General features: G+C 37.3%; 1 protein-coding gene across 1 annotated transcript in view; it reads left to right on the forward strand.

Annotated features, from left to right (window-relative positions):
- Positions 1-12,374, forward strand: part of LOC131860273 (uncharacterized) — a 40,676-nt gene extending 28,302 nt beyond the window's left edge. Inside the window, exon 4 of the mRNA XM_059214656.1 lies at positions 12,250-12,374. Coding sequence (XP_059070639.1) covers positions 12,250-12,374 — 125 coding nt within the window. The remainder of the gene's footprint in view (positions 1-12,249) is intronic.
- Positions 12,375-12,883: the final 509 nt, after the last annotated feature.

Consider the following 12,883-nt stretch of genomic DNA (forward strand, 5'->3'; position numbering starts at 1 on the left):
CTCGTCAAGTTATACCACCTCAAGACCCCGGGCAAACAGAAGTGGAGGAGCAGGCATAGGTTCATGTTATAACTGCGGATATAGTGTCACATCAAGGTGACAAGGATGAAGATATACCACAATGGCTGAAATTTACCTTTGGGAAGAAAAAGAGAAAAGCAGAGCTCCCTAAGGTCACTCTACAACAGGTAATCACTGAGGAGCCACCAAAGGCTAAGAAGCTGAAAACTGTTCATCACCTATCGAAAATTAGTTCCAGTGAAGTGATTGCAGATCTGGCAGTTCCATCTCAGGCCGAGGGACAAGCTTCTCCCAAATACCAAATATCATAGATAAATTTGGGCAAACAAACTAGGTGGGGGAAGTTAGATACTTTGGAGTTAGCCACAAGCGTCGTCAGAGGACGTGTAGAGAAGGAGCATACTTCGAACGTGGAACTCAAAGCACAACTAGGACAATATAAGCAGCTGCTAATTGAAATGAGCAAACCCTTAGACTCATGCAGAACTAATGACTTGCCTTCTACCTCATCGCTGCCAGAAGAAGAAGTAAAAGCGTTAGTGGAGGTGAGGCGAGTGGCAGCTGCAGCCAAGTCATGGGCCCAAGTAAATACGACCAAAATAAGATTATTTTTGCAAGATACTATGGGGATGTATAGTAAGGCGGTACAGACAGGCAGAGCTTTGGCTTCCTGTTCCACATAATGGGAATGGAAGTCGAACATTTTCACCAAACAATTCCAAGTTTTGAAGAAGATATTGCAACTACGTGAAGAGACAGTGGTAAAGGAGGACCTCTTAGGGGGTGACAGCCATAAAAAAATGCAGTCTTATGTATACATCCTGGAGCTGAAGATTGAAATGTTTCAGTAATATATCAAGGATATGACCGAGATTCAAGACCCTCTCCTTAGGGAAATTTTGTCATACGAGAATTTTGTAAAGAATATGCTAGGACCTTTTGGCCTCAGATTAGCTAATATAGGAATAATGGACCAGCGACAAGTTTTGAATCAATGGGATGCATATGAGGCACAACACCTAGGACCCGTAGCCCAGTTTGATGTCACCCTTATGGACAGATACACATATCTGATTACTCAGTGTCAAGAGGTGACACACACAGTGAAAGAGTTGGAGGAGGGGAGAACACATGCAGATGAAGTTTTGAAGAAGTATAAGTTTAGAGTTAAGCATGTAGCAGATCCTCCGGTTTAAGTAGTTGCATGTATAATTGATAATTATAGAGCTTTTATCAAGAAATAAAAGATAAGCACACAATTGCTAAAGATAGCAAATCTTTTTAAATTGTGGCTCCTACTTGAGTTCCAATTTTGAGAGAAATTTTGCATGAATACGAAAACGTGGCTCACCTAGCAAGGTTTTCGTAGTGCTCATCCAGTCCCCATTTCGTAGTTGTTAAGTGGAGTGTCAAGGCAGAAAATTGCAAGTTAACTGTGACTCCTATGTTTAGTTCTTAATTTAGAATAGAGTTATTTCCTATATAGTAGGGTAAAGAACTATAAATTGAGAAGTTGGATTCATTTGTAAGGGCTCCAAATTGATGATTTGTGGCCTACTTAGAGATTTTAGAATATTTTGCAGATTGATTAAGAAGTTTGAGTTATTTTTGTTATACATTCATGGAGATTAATATGAAAAGCAACTTGTAGATTGCTTGATCTACGTTTATAGTCTACCAAATTGTTCTATGTAATCTGGTAACGTCTATTATTTGTAGTTAGCAAGGTGGTTTAATCTTTTTGTCTATCACTTTATGAATCATATTGTGCACGTCAATGGCGTATGAAAATCATTGTGATAGGCCATATTGTTGATGATTTTATTTCCATAGACTTGTGAAATTGATGATTTTGCAGGTTTTTTGGAGGTCCGTTGTTGAGTGCTAACTTGGATAATATTTGATAATTGCTTCGATTGCAGGGAACTAATTGGGTAGTTCATTAAGTTGTCATTATATTTGTCTTTATTATTATTTTCTTGTTTCCCTTTACGCTTCGCATTTTATTTCCTAGAGAATCTTAAACCATAAAAATACAAAAAGAAATGAAGTGCAGTTATCCATAACCAGCGAGATTTAATTCTAACTGACATGCCTCTTTACAGGTATAACCACATCAACCATTGGGCTGCCCATCACCGTCGAGACCTGACTATAGAGACCTTGGAGTAGTGAGTTTTTCTGAACTCGTTACTTTTCAGGAGAGGTGGTGAGTGTTTGCATAAACTACCTGATTATTGGTGAGTGTGTCAAAACACCCGTCAACAGGAAGAACTTCATCTTCAAGAATGATAGGAATATCAAGTGCTAGAGTGTGAGGTTGGCTTAAGGATGAGATCATATCTTTCTTCCATTTTTGATAATATTGAAAGAGAGTATCGCTTCTTGGTGGAAGAGATTTAAATTGTTGAGGCCAAAAGTAATCAATAGGAACACTTGGGCTTCTTTCGGTTGGTCGAAATAAGCTATGGTTAACGGTTATGATTTCTCCATTGTGGGGAAATTTCAAACACTTATAGATTGGAGAAGCAATAACCTTAATGGAAGATAGCCAAGGGTAGCTTAACTTCATACGAAATTGCTCAGATGAAGGAATGATAACAAAGTTGACATCTATAGATTTAGTGTGAACCTCAATAGGGAGTGTGATAGAACCAATGGTAGGACAAGAAAATACATCAAATAACTTAATGACCACATCAGTATCATCATAGATTGGTTTATGCAAGTGTAAAGTATAAAGATATTCCTTAGTGATAACATTAACCATGCAAAAGAGATCGATAAGCACACCACGACAAGGTTTGTCTTGAATCTTTGCAACTATGTATAAGGGGCCATCAGACACTCTAATGGTCTCACTAGGGTCAAATGTGATACATGGATCCTTCGATGTTTCTTGCTTCTCTACCATATTCACCAAATTTTGAGTCGTGGTAGTGAAATCAGAGGGAGAGAAAGAGGTATGTCCAGTCTCAATCACGTTAGAGGTATGAGAGGGCAAAGGATCAGTGAAAATATTAAGATTTTGATTAGGAGGGGCTACTGATTTGTTTCCCTTATCATTCACACATGCCACAGATATAGTATTATTATTATCAATCAGGTCTTGAATCTTACTCTTTAATGCAAAACATTTCTCAGTATCATGACTAGGTTGACGATGAAATTGACAAAAAGAATTATTATCAAAGTAAGGTGAGGCTGCCTTAGAAGGGTCAAATAGTTTTATTGGAGGAAGTTTGATAACATTTCTTTGTAACAACTGAGACATAATGCTATGCAAAGATTTATTCAAAGGAGTAAATTGTCTTTCTCTTTTGAAAAATTTGGAAATAGGAGGCACACTTGTTGTAGCATTCACATTGTTGTTGTTGATGGTGTCATTGAATTTGCTAAAGCCTTTGCCTGGTTTGAACTTTGCAAACAGTTGTTGAGCACTCTCACCCTTATCACTCAGAGCCATAGGAGTAGATTGTTCCAGTTGACTCACAGTCGGTTGATAATTGTGAAGTGTTGCGCATAACTGCAGAAAGGAAGTAAACTGAGAAAGGAGAAGTTTGTCCCTAATGTCGTTTTGCAAATTAGATATGAAAATTATTTGAATATCATTATCAGGCACTGGAAAAGAAATTTGAGAACACAAATGCTTATATCTACCAATGAAATCAGTCACTTTTTCTTTAACACCTTGTTTACAATTCATTAAATCAGTCAAAGTAATTTTAGGACCTATGTTGTTTTGAAATTGTTGAATAAAAGCATTCGCTAATTGTTGAAAAGAAGTAATAGGATAGGAAGGCAAAGAACAATACCATTGTAAAGCCTTATCTCTTAATGTTCTAGTAAACAATTTGGCAAGCAATCTTTGATCATAAGAAAAGTCAGTACACAAAGTTTGGAATATATTGACATGTGTTAAAGGATCACCTTTTCCATTATAGAGTTCCAATTGAGGGACTTCAACATGTTTAGGAGGGACAAATCTAACAATATCAAGAGAAAGTGGGCTTGCAACATCAAATGTGGGCACACTAAACTTGGATTGACTCATAGAATCAATTTGTTGTTGCAATCATCATAGTTTGAGCAAGGTTATTAATGGTTGCTTCGGTTGAAGAATTTATGTTAGACATGTTTGATTGAGAAGGTGGTGTGATGTTATTGAAAGAAGGCATTGATTGAGAATAGGGTGGTGGAACACTATGGTAAGTAGGCATAGGTGATGATTGAGTAGGAAACGGGACATTGAAAGGAGGGATAGAATGATTGGATGAATTTCCCCCTTGTGTTACATTGTTTGGTTGAGAGACAATAAGAATACTCATTGAAGGCATAGATAAAGATGGAAGATTGATTGAGGAAGAGGGATTGCCCCCATTACTAATGGTTGTAGGTATGACATTTTGAGTTGATGTAGCCATGATGTTTGAAGTGAAAGTAGGAATGCTAGTAATTGAAGTGGTCAAAGGAATATAATGATTGATTTGTGTAGAAGGTTGTGAATAACCTAAGTTCTCAGCACAACTCTTTATAGGCATTACATTAGAATCAACAATGTGAGCAATACCACGCAATATATCAATTCCATTCTTATTGTAATGCCCCGCCAGGAAACCCCAAAGGGATAAGCCAAAACACAAACATTAAGATACAACAAGATATCAAAGATTCAGATTACATAGCGGAAGACATCAACTAAAACCTAAAGAGTTTCCCACCGAGATTACTTAAATTTCACAATTCACTTAACTCACACAATTAATCCATTAAGCTGATTATCTTAATAACGAGATAATTCTTAATCGGAATAATTTCTTTCAAAAGATGGAAATATAAATCACAAGCAAAGACTCATCCATTAAGATCTATTCATAATCTTCATTCAAGCTTTTCATTTAAAATTACAAGCCATACATCTAATATCCTAACACACTAGAATTTCATCATAAACATAAGAGATCTTTTCAAGCATACTTAATTTCCTTAACAACAACAACTGAATATATTCCATTACTCTAAGTTACATTCTTTCATATTCCAACTTATTGCATTTAAAAGATGATTGCATACATGCATCTACGATAAATCTCATCTAAACCACTTATGCATTCGATCAAAAAGGCATTCAAGAAAGAACTGCATATAAGCATTTAAAGTTAATTCCATCTTATCCACTTATACATTCTAACGTAAGCTATTCATACATGATAAAGCTGAATAAGGGAAAACATAAGAGAATAACATCACATAACACCATAATGATCTCGGAGTTCACCCCTAAAGGGCTACATCTCCGGTTCTGCTCAACTGCAAGACCCCTCTGATAATTAATAAAGTTAAGAATACAAGAGGTTACACCATTTACAATCCTGCCATCAAGGCGAAATATAAACAATATACAAACGACCACATTGGTCAATAAATACATAAACGATCCCTGAAAAGAACAGGATCCAGCTGAACATAATCAAAGCTAATACAAAGGTCCAGAAGAGCATCCACAAGACTGAGTCATCACCACCCAAGGTCTAACATGAAACCGATACTCACAAGGGCAGAGACAAAAGGATGACCCACAAAGGTACTCCTAACCGGACAAAACGACAACACACTAGCGAACGTAGGGACAAGTGTCATCACACAACCTGGTACGGTTACCATGGTAGGTCTTCATAGGTCCCGACCCCATACATTGGGTTACCCTGGCAACCTAATCCGAGCCTCCGGCCCATCCAAGCCTCATGTGGACCCACACATCCTCTCGTGAAGATGAGGATGATGGTTTGCCATTTCAGGCCTTCTCACAGCATGTCGAGTCTGTGTTAGCACTCGTCCCATGTGTGAGGCACAATTATCTTACTTAGAGATTAACATTCAAATCTACTGATAGGTTATCACTTATTAGACTCACCTTCGACGGGTTACCCAGCAGCCACTTTGGGCGCGGCCCCCAATCGAAAACCACTTTCCCATACGACACTAGACTAAACTCGGACGAACTCAAAAACCAAGGAATAGACATGGTCAGATGAACGGAGTTCAAGAAGGAGGGAACAACCATCCGGTCAAACACGAATCATCATATGACACCCACACAAAGGATAAGACCAATTACGACACACCTACAATACAACAGTCAACTCGGAACCGAGGACTGAAACAGGTACCCCAAGTCAATCCATACGACAGGGACCTATCAAACAAAGCCCGACTTGCCATTTCATAATCAAAAGCGAATACAGGAATTAAACTCGCATAGGCAATAATCGAAAAAGACAATATTTTCTCAAATTGATTTAAGCATAATAGCTGACCCAATTCTCTGATTGATCTAAGTTTTCAAATGCATTGACGGGAAATCACCGTTACGAGGTGAGTACAATACCACAATTAGCAATAGTACCATTGTCTATTTCTCAAACAAAGGGAAAATATAAATTAACCATTCATTTTACTACATGAGCATATCAGTAACTAAACAATTTCCCAAATGATACTAAATTAAATTCCCAAAAGCACATCGTTTAAATTCCTAATGTCCAATGGTTAAATATTCATTTCTAACATCTCCAGATGGCTTATAACATTAAAATCTTCAAACAATATATATTCGTGAATAAAGTATGTTTTAACTCAAAAAGATTCTCCAATATAATAATATTTCATCTTCCCAAAATAAACACAATTAAAATTAAATCTTGCATAATAATCTAACTAAAAATTCATCAACATATATACATTTATGCCACATTACTCATAATTAAAAACTTAATTAAAAATTTCCATTAAATAATATTAAAATATTATATATATATTTTTTTGAATTAAAAAAAATACATAAAAAAAAACATGTTAAAAAAAACTAATTTAAAAAGAACATTTTATATGGGGGGGCGGCGAAAGCTGGGCCCACCTTTCGTCGGGCCCACCTCCCAACGCGGGGGTTGGGCGGGCCAAACCCCAGCCGCAGGGTACCCTTGCGGGCGGCGCCACTGGTGGGGGTCACAGGTTTCGCGGTGCCTTGCGGCCGCCGCGGCCCCTGTGGCCACCGCAGTGAGCCTGCGGCCACCGCGAGCTACCACCAAGCGCTAGGGAGGGGAGGAGGAGGCGGGTGGAGCTCCGCTCCCTGCCCTCCAAACCCCAACAAAAGTCTTATTTTATAATTTATTGCACAGTTCGAAAACTCTTTTAAAAAAAACGCCAAGTCGAGTTTGTTTATAAATTTCGATTTAATATAAGAAAATTCCGGTTCATACACAAAGTGTTTTGGTTTCCTTTTTTTTTTTTTTTTTTTTTTTAAAAGGGTATCCCTCATTCCCAAACATAACTGGGTTTCAAACACCCACAAAAAGGATAAAATCCGAGGAATAACAAAAAAAAACCCCAACAAGCTGAAGAATATCAAATTATAAAAAATTCTTCAACAAAACCCATACTTGGGCAAAATGGGCATTTAAACTAAATAACTCATCCATTCTTCCCAACAACATCTAATTTCTAAAATAGAATTCGAATTTGAGAACACCCAATGGAGATTTAAACAAAAGTTCCTCATGAACAGCCATTTCCAATTGATATCCAATATTTGGTTTTAAAAAAAACAAGAACAATAGAACTAGAAATCAAAAAGATGGATCTGAATCCTACCTTATCTCGCATTCCTAGCAAGATCTGCTGAAGAGCCCCAATTTGCAGCTCAAGGGATCCTTCCCCATCCAAAACCCCCAAATTTCATCCCCAAAATATTTTCCAACCAAACATTTTCCAAAAATATCCCTCCCCCAAATTTCCAAAAAGTCTAGGTTATAAGGAAGAGTTGACCAAAATTCCATTTTTGGAATTAAAATTTTTATTTAAAATAATCTTCCCAAAAATAATTCTTTTCTAACTATAACAACAAATTAAACTTGCCTTTCAATTCAAAATTGATTTTCTCACTCAATTGAAATTTAACCTTTCTATATCAAAAATGCCAAGAAGATAAAATTAAATCTTTCTTTTTCAACAGCATATACAAAATGCATTTAATATTCAAAATCAACCATTTAATTGAACTTACTCCCAATTTAAAACGAGCAATCCAATATCAACGAAAATCGCATAACGAAATCCCGATTAATCTAGTCCATTAATCTTTAATGCACAAACACATATTTAATCAAATTAAATACTAAGGACTAATTAGCCAATTTAACCATTCACACCACGCACGCAAACCAAGAAAGTCAACCAGACAGACGACTCGCAAACCCAAACAAAAAGGGAATACCGACGACGACTGATGATGCTCACTTGAGCATGACTATGGTCAACTAGGGTCTTACGACCACCTAATCCAACTCTAAGGATTAAAAGAGGTACACTCAAACCTGCAAATTCAGGTGAAGACGAACCTCGCACTCATGCGGCGTTGTACCTGAAATCTCCTGCAACCAAGAGTCATACATGCATACATATATAAACTTAATGACAACGTTAGCCCGATATTATTACCACGAAATAGGGACACTAAACAACTTGCATACAACTAGCGTGAAAACCACATCAACAGCTATGCATTAAATCAAACATCTGACTATAACATTATATTGAGATAAACTAACCAAGATTAAACCCAGATTAGAAATTGATTAGGGCAGGGGTACTACACTTATCACTTTGAATCATGCACTTTAGACCTTCAATTAATAAAAAGAGCTTCACTATTAGGATATTATTGGGACATCCATTGTTGGAAATTGTTGAATTGATTGTCCAATTTTGAAAGTTGATCTATGGAAACTCTAGTCAAAGCTTCTTCTTCATCATTGGAATCATCAATTGGGTAGATAGGGATGTTATTAGGATGGGAAGAATTAGCATTATCCTCATTGTAGAAATCACCCAAATTAGGCTCCATCTCTTTAAGAATTTAACCTTGGGAAGCCTTAATTCTAATGCTTTGTCTTACAAGGATAGTATAGGTAGGACTAATAGTTGTAAAACTCATGCATTAGAGGGAAAATTTGAATTTTGAATTTTGGGAACAAAGTTTGCAAAATTGAATAATGTAAAATTCAATTTGAACTTCCAAGAAAATTTATGATGAATAAATTGAAATTTAAAATTAGGGCCAATGGGATACCACTTAATTTGAAAACTGATAAAATTAAGATTTAAAAATCAGGGCAATCAGGGCAGATTATAATTAACCAGTTAATTTTTAAATGTTTCCTTGAAAGTTGTGATGTTGAAATTGGGAAGTATTTTTTGATTTTAGAGGGATGACAACATCAGCTAATTTTATTGATTTAAGCAATTAAATACAATCATAATAGTCTCCCAAAATTTTGGGAAAAAAGGCGAGGACCAAGTTGAAAGTGCACTTGGTCCGCCCAACTTTTTCAAAAAATTTCAGGGATGAAAGCTACGACGATTTTAGAGCTAACCCCAAAAAATTGGTTAATTTTACGAATTTTAGATAGGTGAAACTAAGGATTGAATGTCAAAATAGAACCCTATTAGGGTTTTGAAAAAGATAAGAAATTGAATCGTAAATTTGAAAAAGGTCAAACCTAATTGATAGGGCCACCTTAAATAATATTTAAAAAACTGAAATTGATTGAAATTTACACAAAATCCAAGTAAATTTGAAAATTAGGGTTTTAGGACTTAACCACGGGAATTTTAAATTTTGAATTTTGGAAAAGGGAGGGAAATTGAAAATTTTAATTTTAGGCAAGAAGACCAATATGAAAATAGTTCCAAATCTGAAAATTAAATGTAAATCCAATTTTTGCACAAGTTCAAGTTGATTTTTGAAAATTAGGGTTTTGACAATTAACCACTTAATTTTGTAAATTTGATTTGCAAATTGAACAAGACAATGAAGAAATTGAATTTGACAAGCAATGCAATTCTTAGATCTAAAACGATAGATAGCAATTTTTATAAAATAAATGTTCACTTTCAATTTTAACAACTAGGGTTTGATTGAATTAACCACCAAGTTTTGTAAATTGTAAGAAATTTAAACTTGTAAGAGAAAAATATGCAACAATTTTCAATGTCAAGCATGTAAGACGTCCGGTTCACCAAAAAGTAATGTGATGAAAAGGTGATGAGAAGAGATCAAGTGGAAAGCTTTACCCTCATCAAGAAAGGAGTGAAAGTTTCACAAAGGATTCCCTTCAACTTCTCACGCACATTACATTTAAAAGAGGGGTGGTTGAATTCACTAGATCCAATCTCAATGGAAAGAGATTGAATGCTAAATGAATTGATAATGAATTTGGAAAGTAAAGTAATCCTCTTTTAAAATAGACAAGTTGAATTAAGCGAATTGAAACTAAGCATGAAGATGACAAAGAAATGATTATATCTTGAGATAGAGATGCGGGATGAAGCTGTGCAGTAAAATGTCGAGACAAAGCTCCCCTACAAATTTGAGCAAAATTTGTTGGGACTGGGTTGAAAGTGTACTTGGTCCTCCGAAAAATTTGCACGCCAAAAATGGTTTTTTTGTCTCCGAAAATGAAGCCTAAACCTACAATTGCACCTGCGCACGTGCAACCTGCACACATAAATGAGGGGAAATGTTGTTTGGATTGGGGGTTTTCCTTCAGGTCAAACCCTAGTTTGGAATTAACCAAATAATAAAAAATACTTATAAGTAGGTGAAAGGAAATGTCTGAAGTAGAATTAACCTCAAGAGAGGATGCAATTGAAATGTTGATAGAGTTGTTTGAAAGGATATTGGGAATAGAATGTCTTGAATGTTGAAAGGGATCTCCTCTTTGAATCCTTGACTTGAATGCAACACCTAGCCTTGGAGGGGAGACTTGAGATGCTCAATGGATGCTTGAATGCTTGAATTCTTGCACTTGATTTTGCTTGTGATCAATTTCGCTTATCATTGACTAACTTGTTGAACTTAATTTGGCTTATGCAAATAGGAGGGGAATGCTCCTTATATATTTGCCAATTAGGGTTTTTGATTGATTTTCCATCTTAGGCCGACATAGGAAAACTTTTTCCTGATCGCAATTGACAAGCCCAATGCAGGATTAGGTCAACCCAAAATTGGGCAGGGACAGGGGTGCCACGCCCCTGTGTCACCCTAATTTAGGACAAGAAGAGACAAAAAGCAGTGTGGGGTGCAAGTTTTAGGTGTTCTGAGCATGTCTCGGGTCTCCAGTCAGGCTTAGGGATTCATCTACCAATGTGAAGACCCAAATGCGGTCGGAAAATTGCAAGGTTGCAATTTTATGACGCTACACTCCCCAAGAAAAATCTTAACTCAAGTGATGAAATCCTTCTCCTCAAAATAAAACATGTTCACCAACCTTTTGTCTATAATTTATCCCCAGAATGTCACCATTGGTCTTTCAACTTGCAAGGAGAAATTTGGTTCCATTTGAACTATGGTCTAGGAGCTTTGGGTCGAAGACTTGAAGTGAAGATTAGCAAATATACTCTAATGAAAATGTTTCCTTCTCTCTTAGTGGCTTCACTTATTAAACATTGGCTTGTGTTGCAAGAAAAACACCCCTCCCAATATCATCAACCTTGTCTAGGATGTCATTAATGCGAACAACCTTTCAAATTAGTAGTGCTCAAAGGATATGACACTATTTCAATTTCGCACGCAAATGTTACAAAGGAGCATCGTCTACTTGATCAATCATGACCCATTATTTATTTTATCCAACTCACCTGAGAGATTTAGGGGAGATTTATATTCCTTTGCACACCCATTGCAGTCTATCATCATACTAGCAAGCATTAAAAGATTGTAATTATCCACCTGCTTCCCTGATCATCTCCATTGCATTGGTAAAATACACCAGCGAAAGCATTTTTTGAGGAAAACTTCAAATCACTCCAAGCTTTTGAATTGTAGGTTGGTATCCAGTTTTAATTCACCAACCTACAATTCAAAAGCTTGGTTGGGACACAAATCAACATCCTTATTTCCTTCACGAAGCACATGAGACACTTTGAGACTATGGAAGGAATTAAGAAGATTTTTAATGCATTTAATATCTCTATCAATTTTCCAGTTTTGAGCTTCACCCCTAATAATGGACTACATTATAATTTAAGAGTCTCCTTCTAGATGAAGTATGTCCACACCCGAGGGAAAATAATTTTTTTTTACCCTAGAGATTATGGCGTGCATGCGGGGGTCCCTGAGCTGCCGAGCTAGGGTTTTGTGGCCCTATATCGCGTGTGGGGTGGTTGCAGGTGCAGCGAGGAAGGGTGTTGTAGGGGGTTGGGGGTGCTCAACGGCTGTGGGGGTGGTGCTGGGTGCAGAGGGGGCTGCAGGGGTTTTGGGGGGTGGGGCTTTGGCTGCGCGGGGGCAGGGTTGAGGCTGCGCAGGGGTGGGAGTAGGCTGCGCGAGGGTGGGTTTCAAGCTGCTGGGGTTTTCTTCCCATGGGTTTGGGATGTCGGCAGGCCCTCCTTTCGATGGTGAGGGAGGGAGGGTGCTTCGGGAGCAGTGTTTCCTTGTGTGGCCCCTTTGGGGTGGGGTGCGTGGTCATTGTTTTTATTTTTTGTTGTTCGGATGGCGTTGCTTGGTGGTATGGAATCGCTTGATGCGTCAACTATGAATTTCTGGGCTGCAGTGGGCTCAAAACCCCCACCTCAGAGTATGAAGATTTTCAACAATAATCTCTTTTCATCTGATTCTGGGAATGGGAGTGCTGGCAGTTCAAGCATTTTGAAGATTAATGGATGTTTGGAGAGATGCAGCGAGAGGCTGAAGTTGGTCATTCCTCCTGAGATGATAGTTGAAGACATTGAGTATTTTTCAAAGCACTGCCTTTATTGCAAGTTTTTGGGAATGAGGGTGTCCTTGCAGTTTTTGGAAAATTGGGCG

Source organism: Cryptomeria japonica, chromosome 11 (genome assembly GCF_030272615.1).
Source record: "Cryptomeria japonica chromosome 11, Sugi_1.0, whole genome shotgun sequence".
NCBI lineage: Eukaryota > Viridiplantae > Streptophyta > Pinopsida > Cupressales > Cupressaceae > Cryptomeria > Cryptomeria japonica.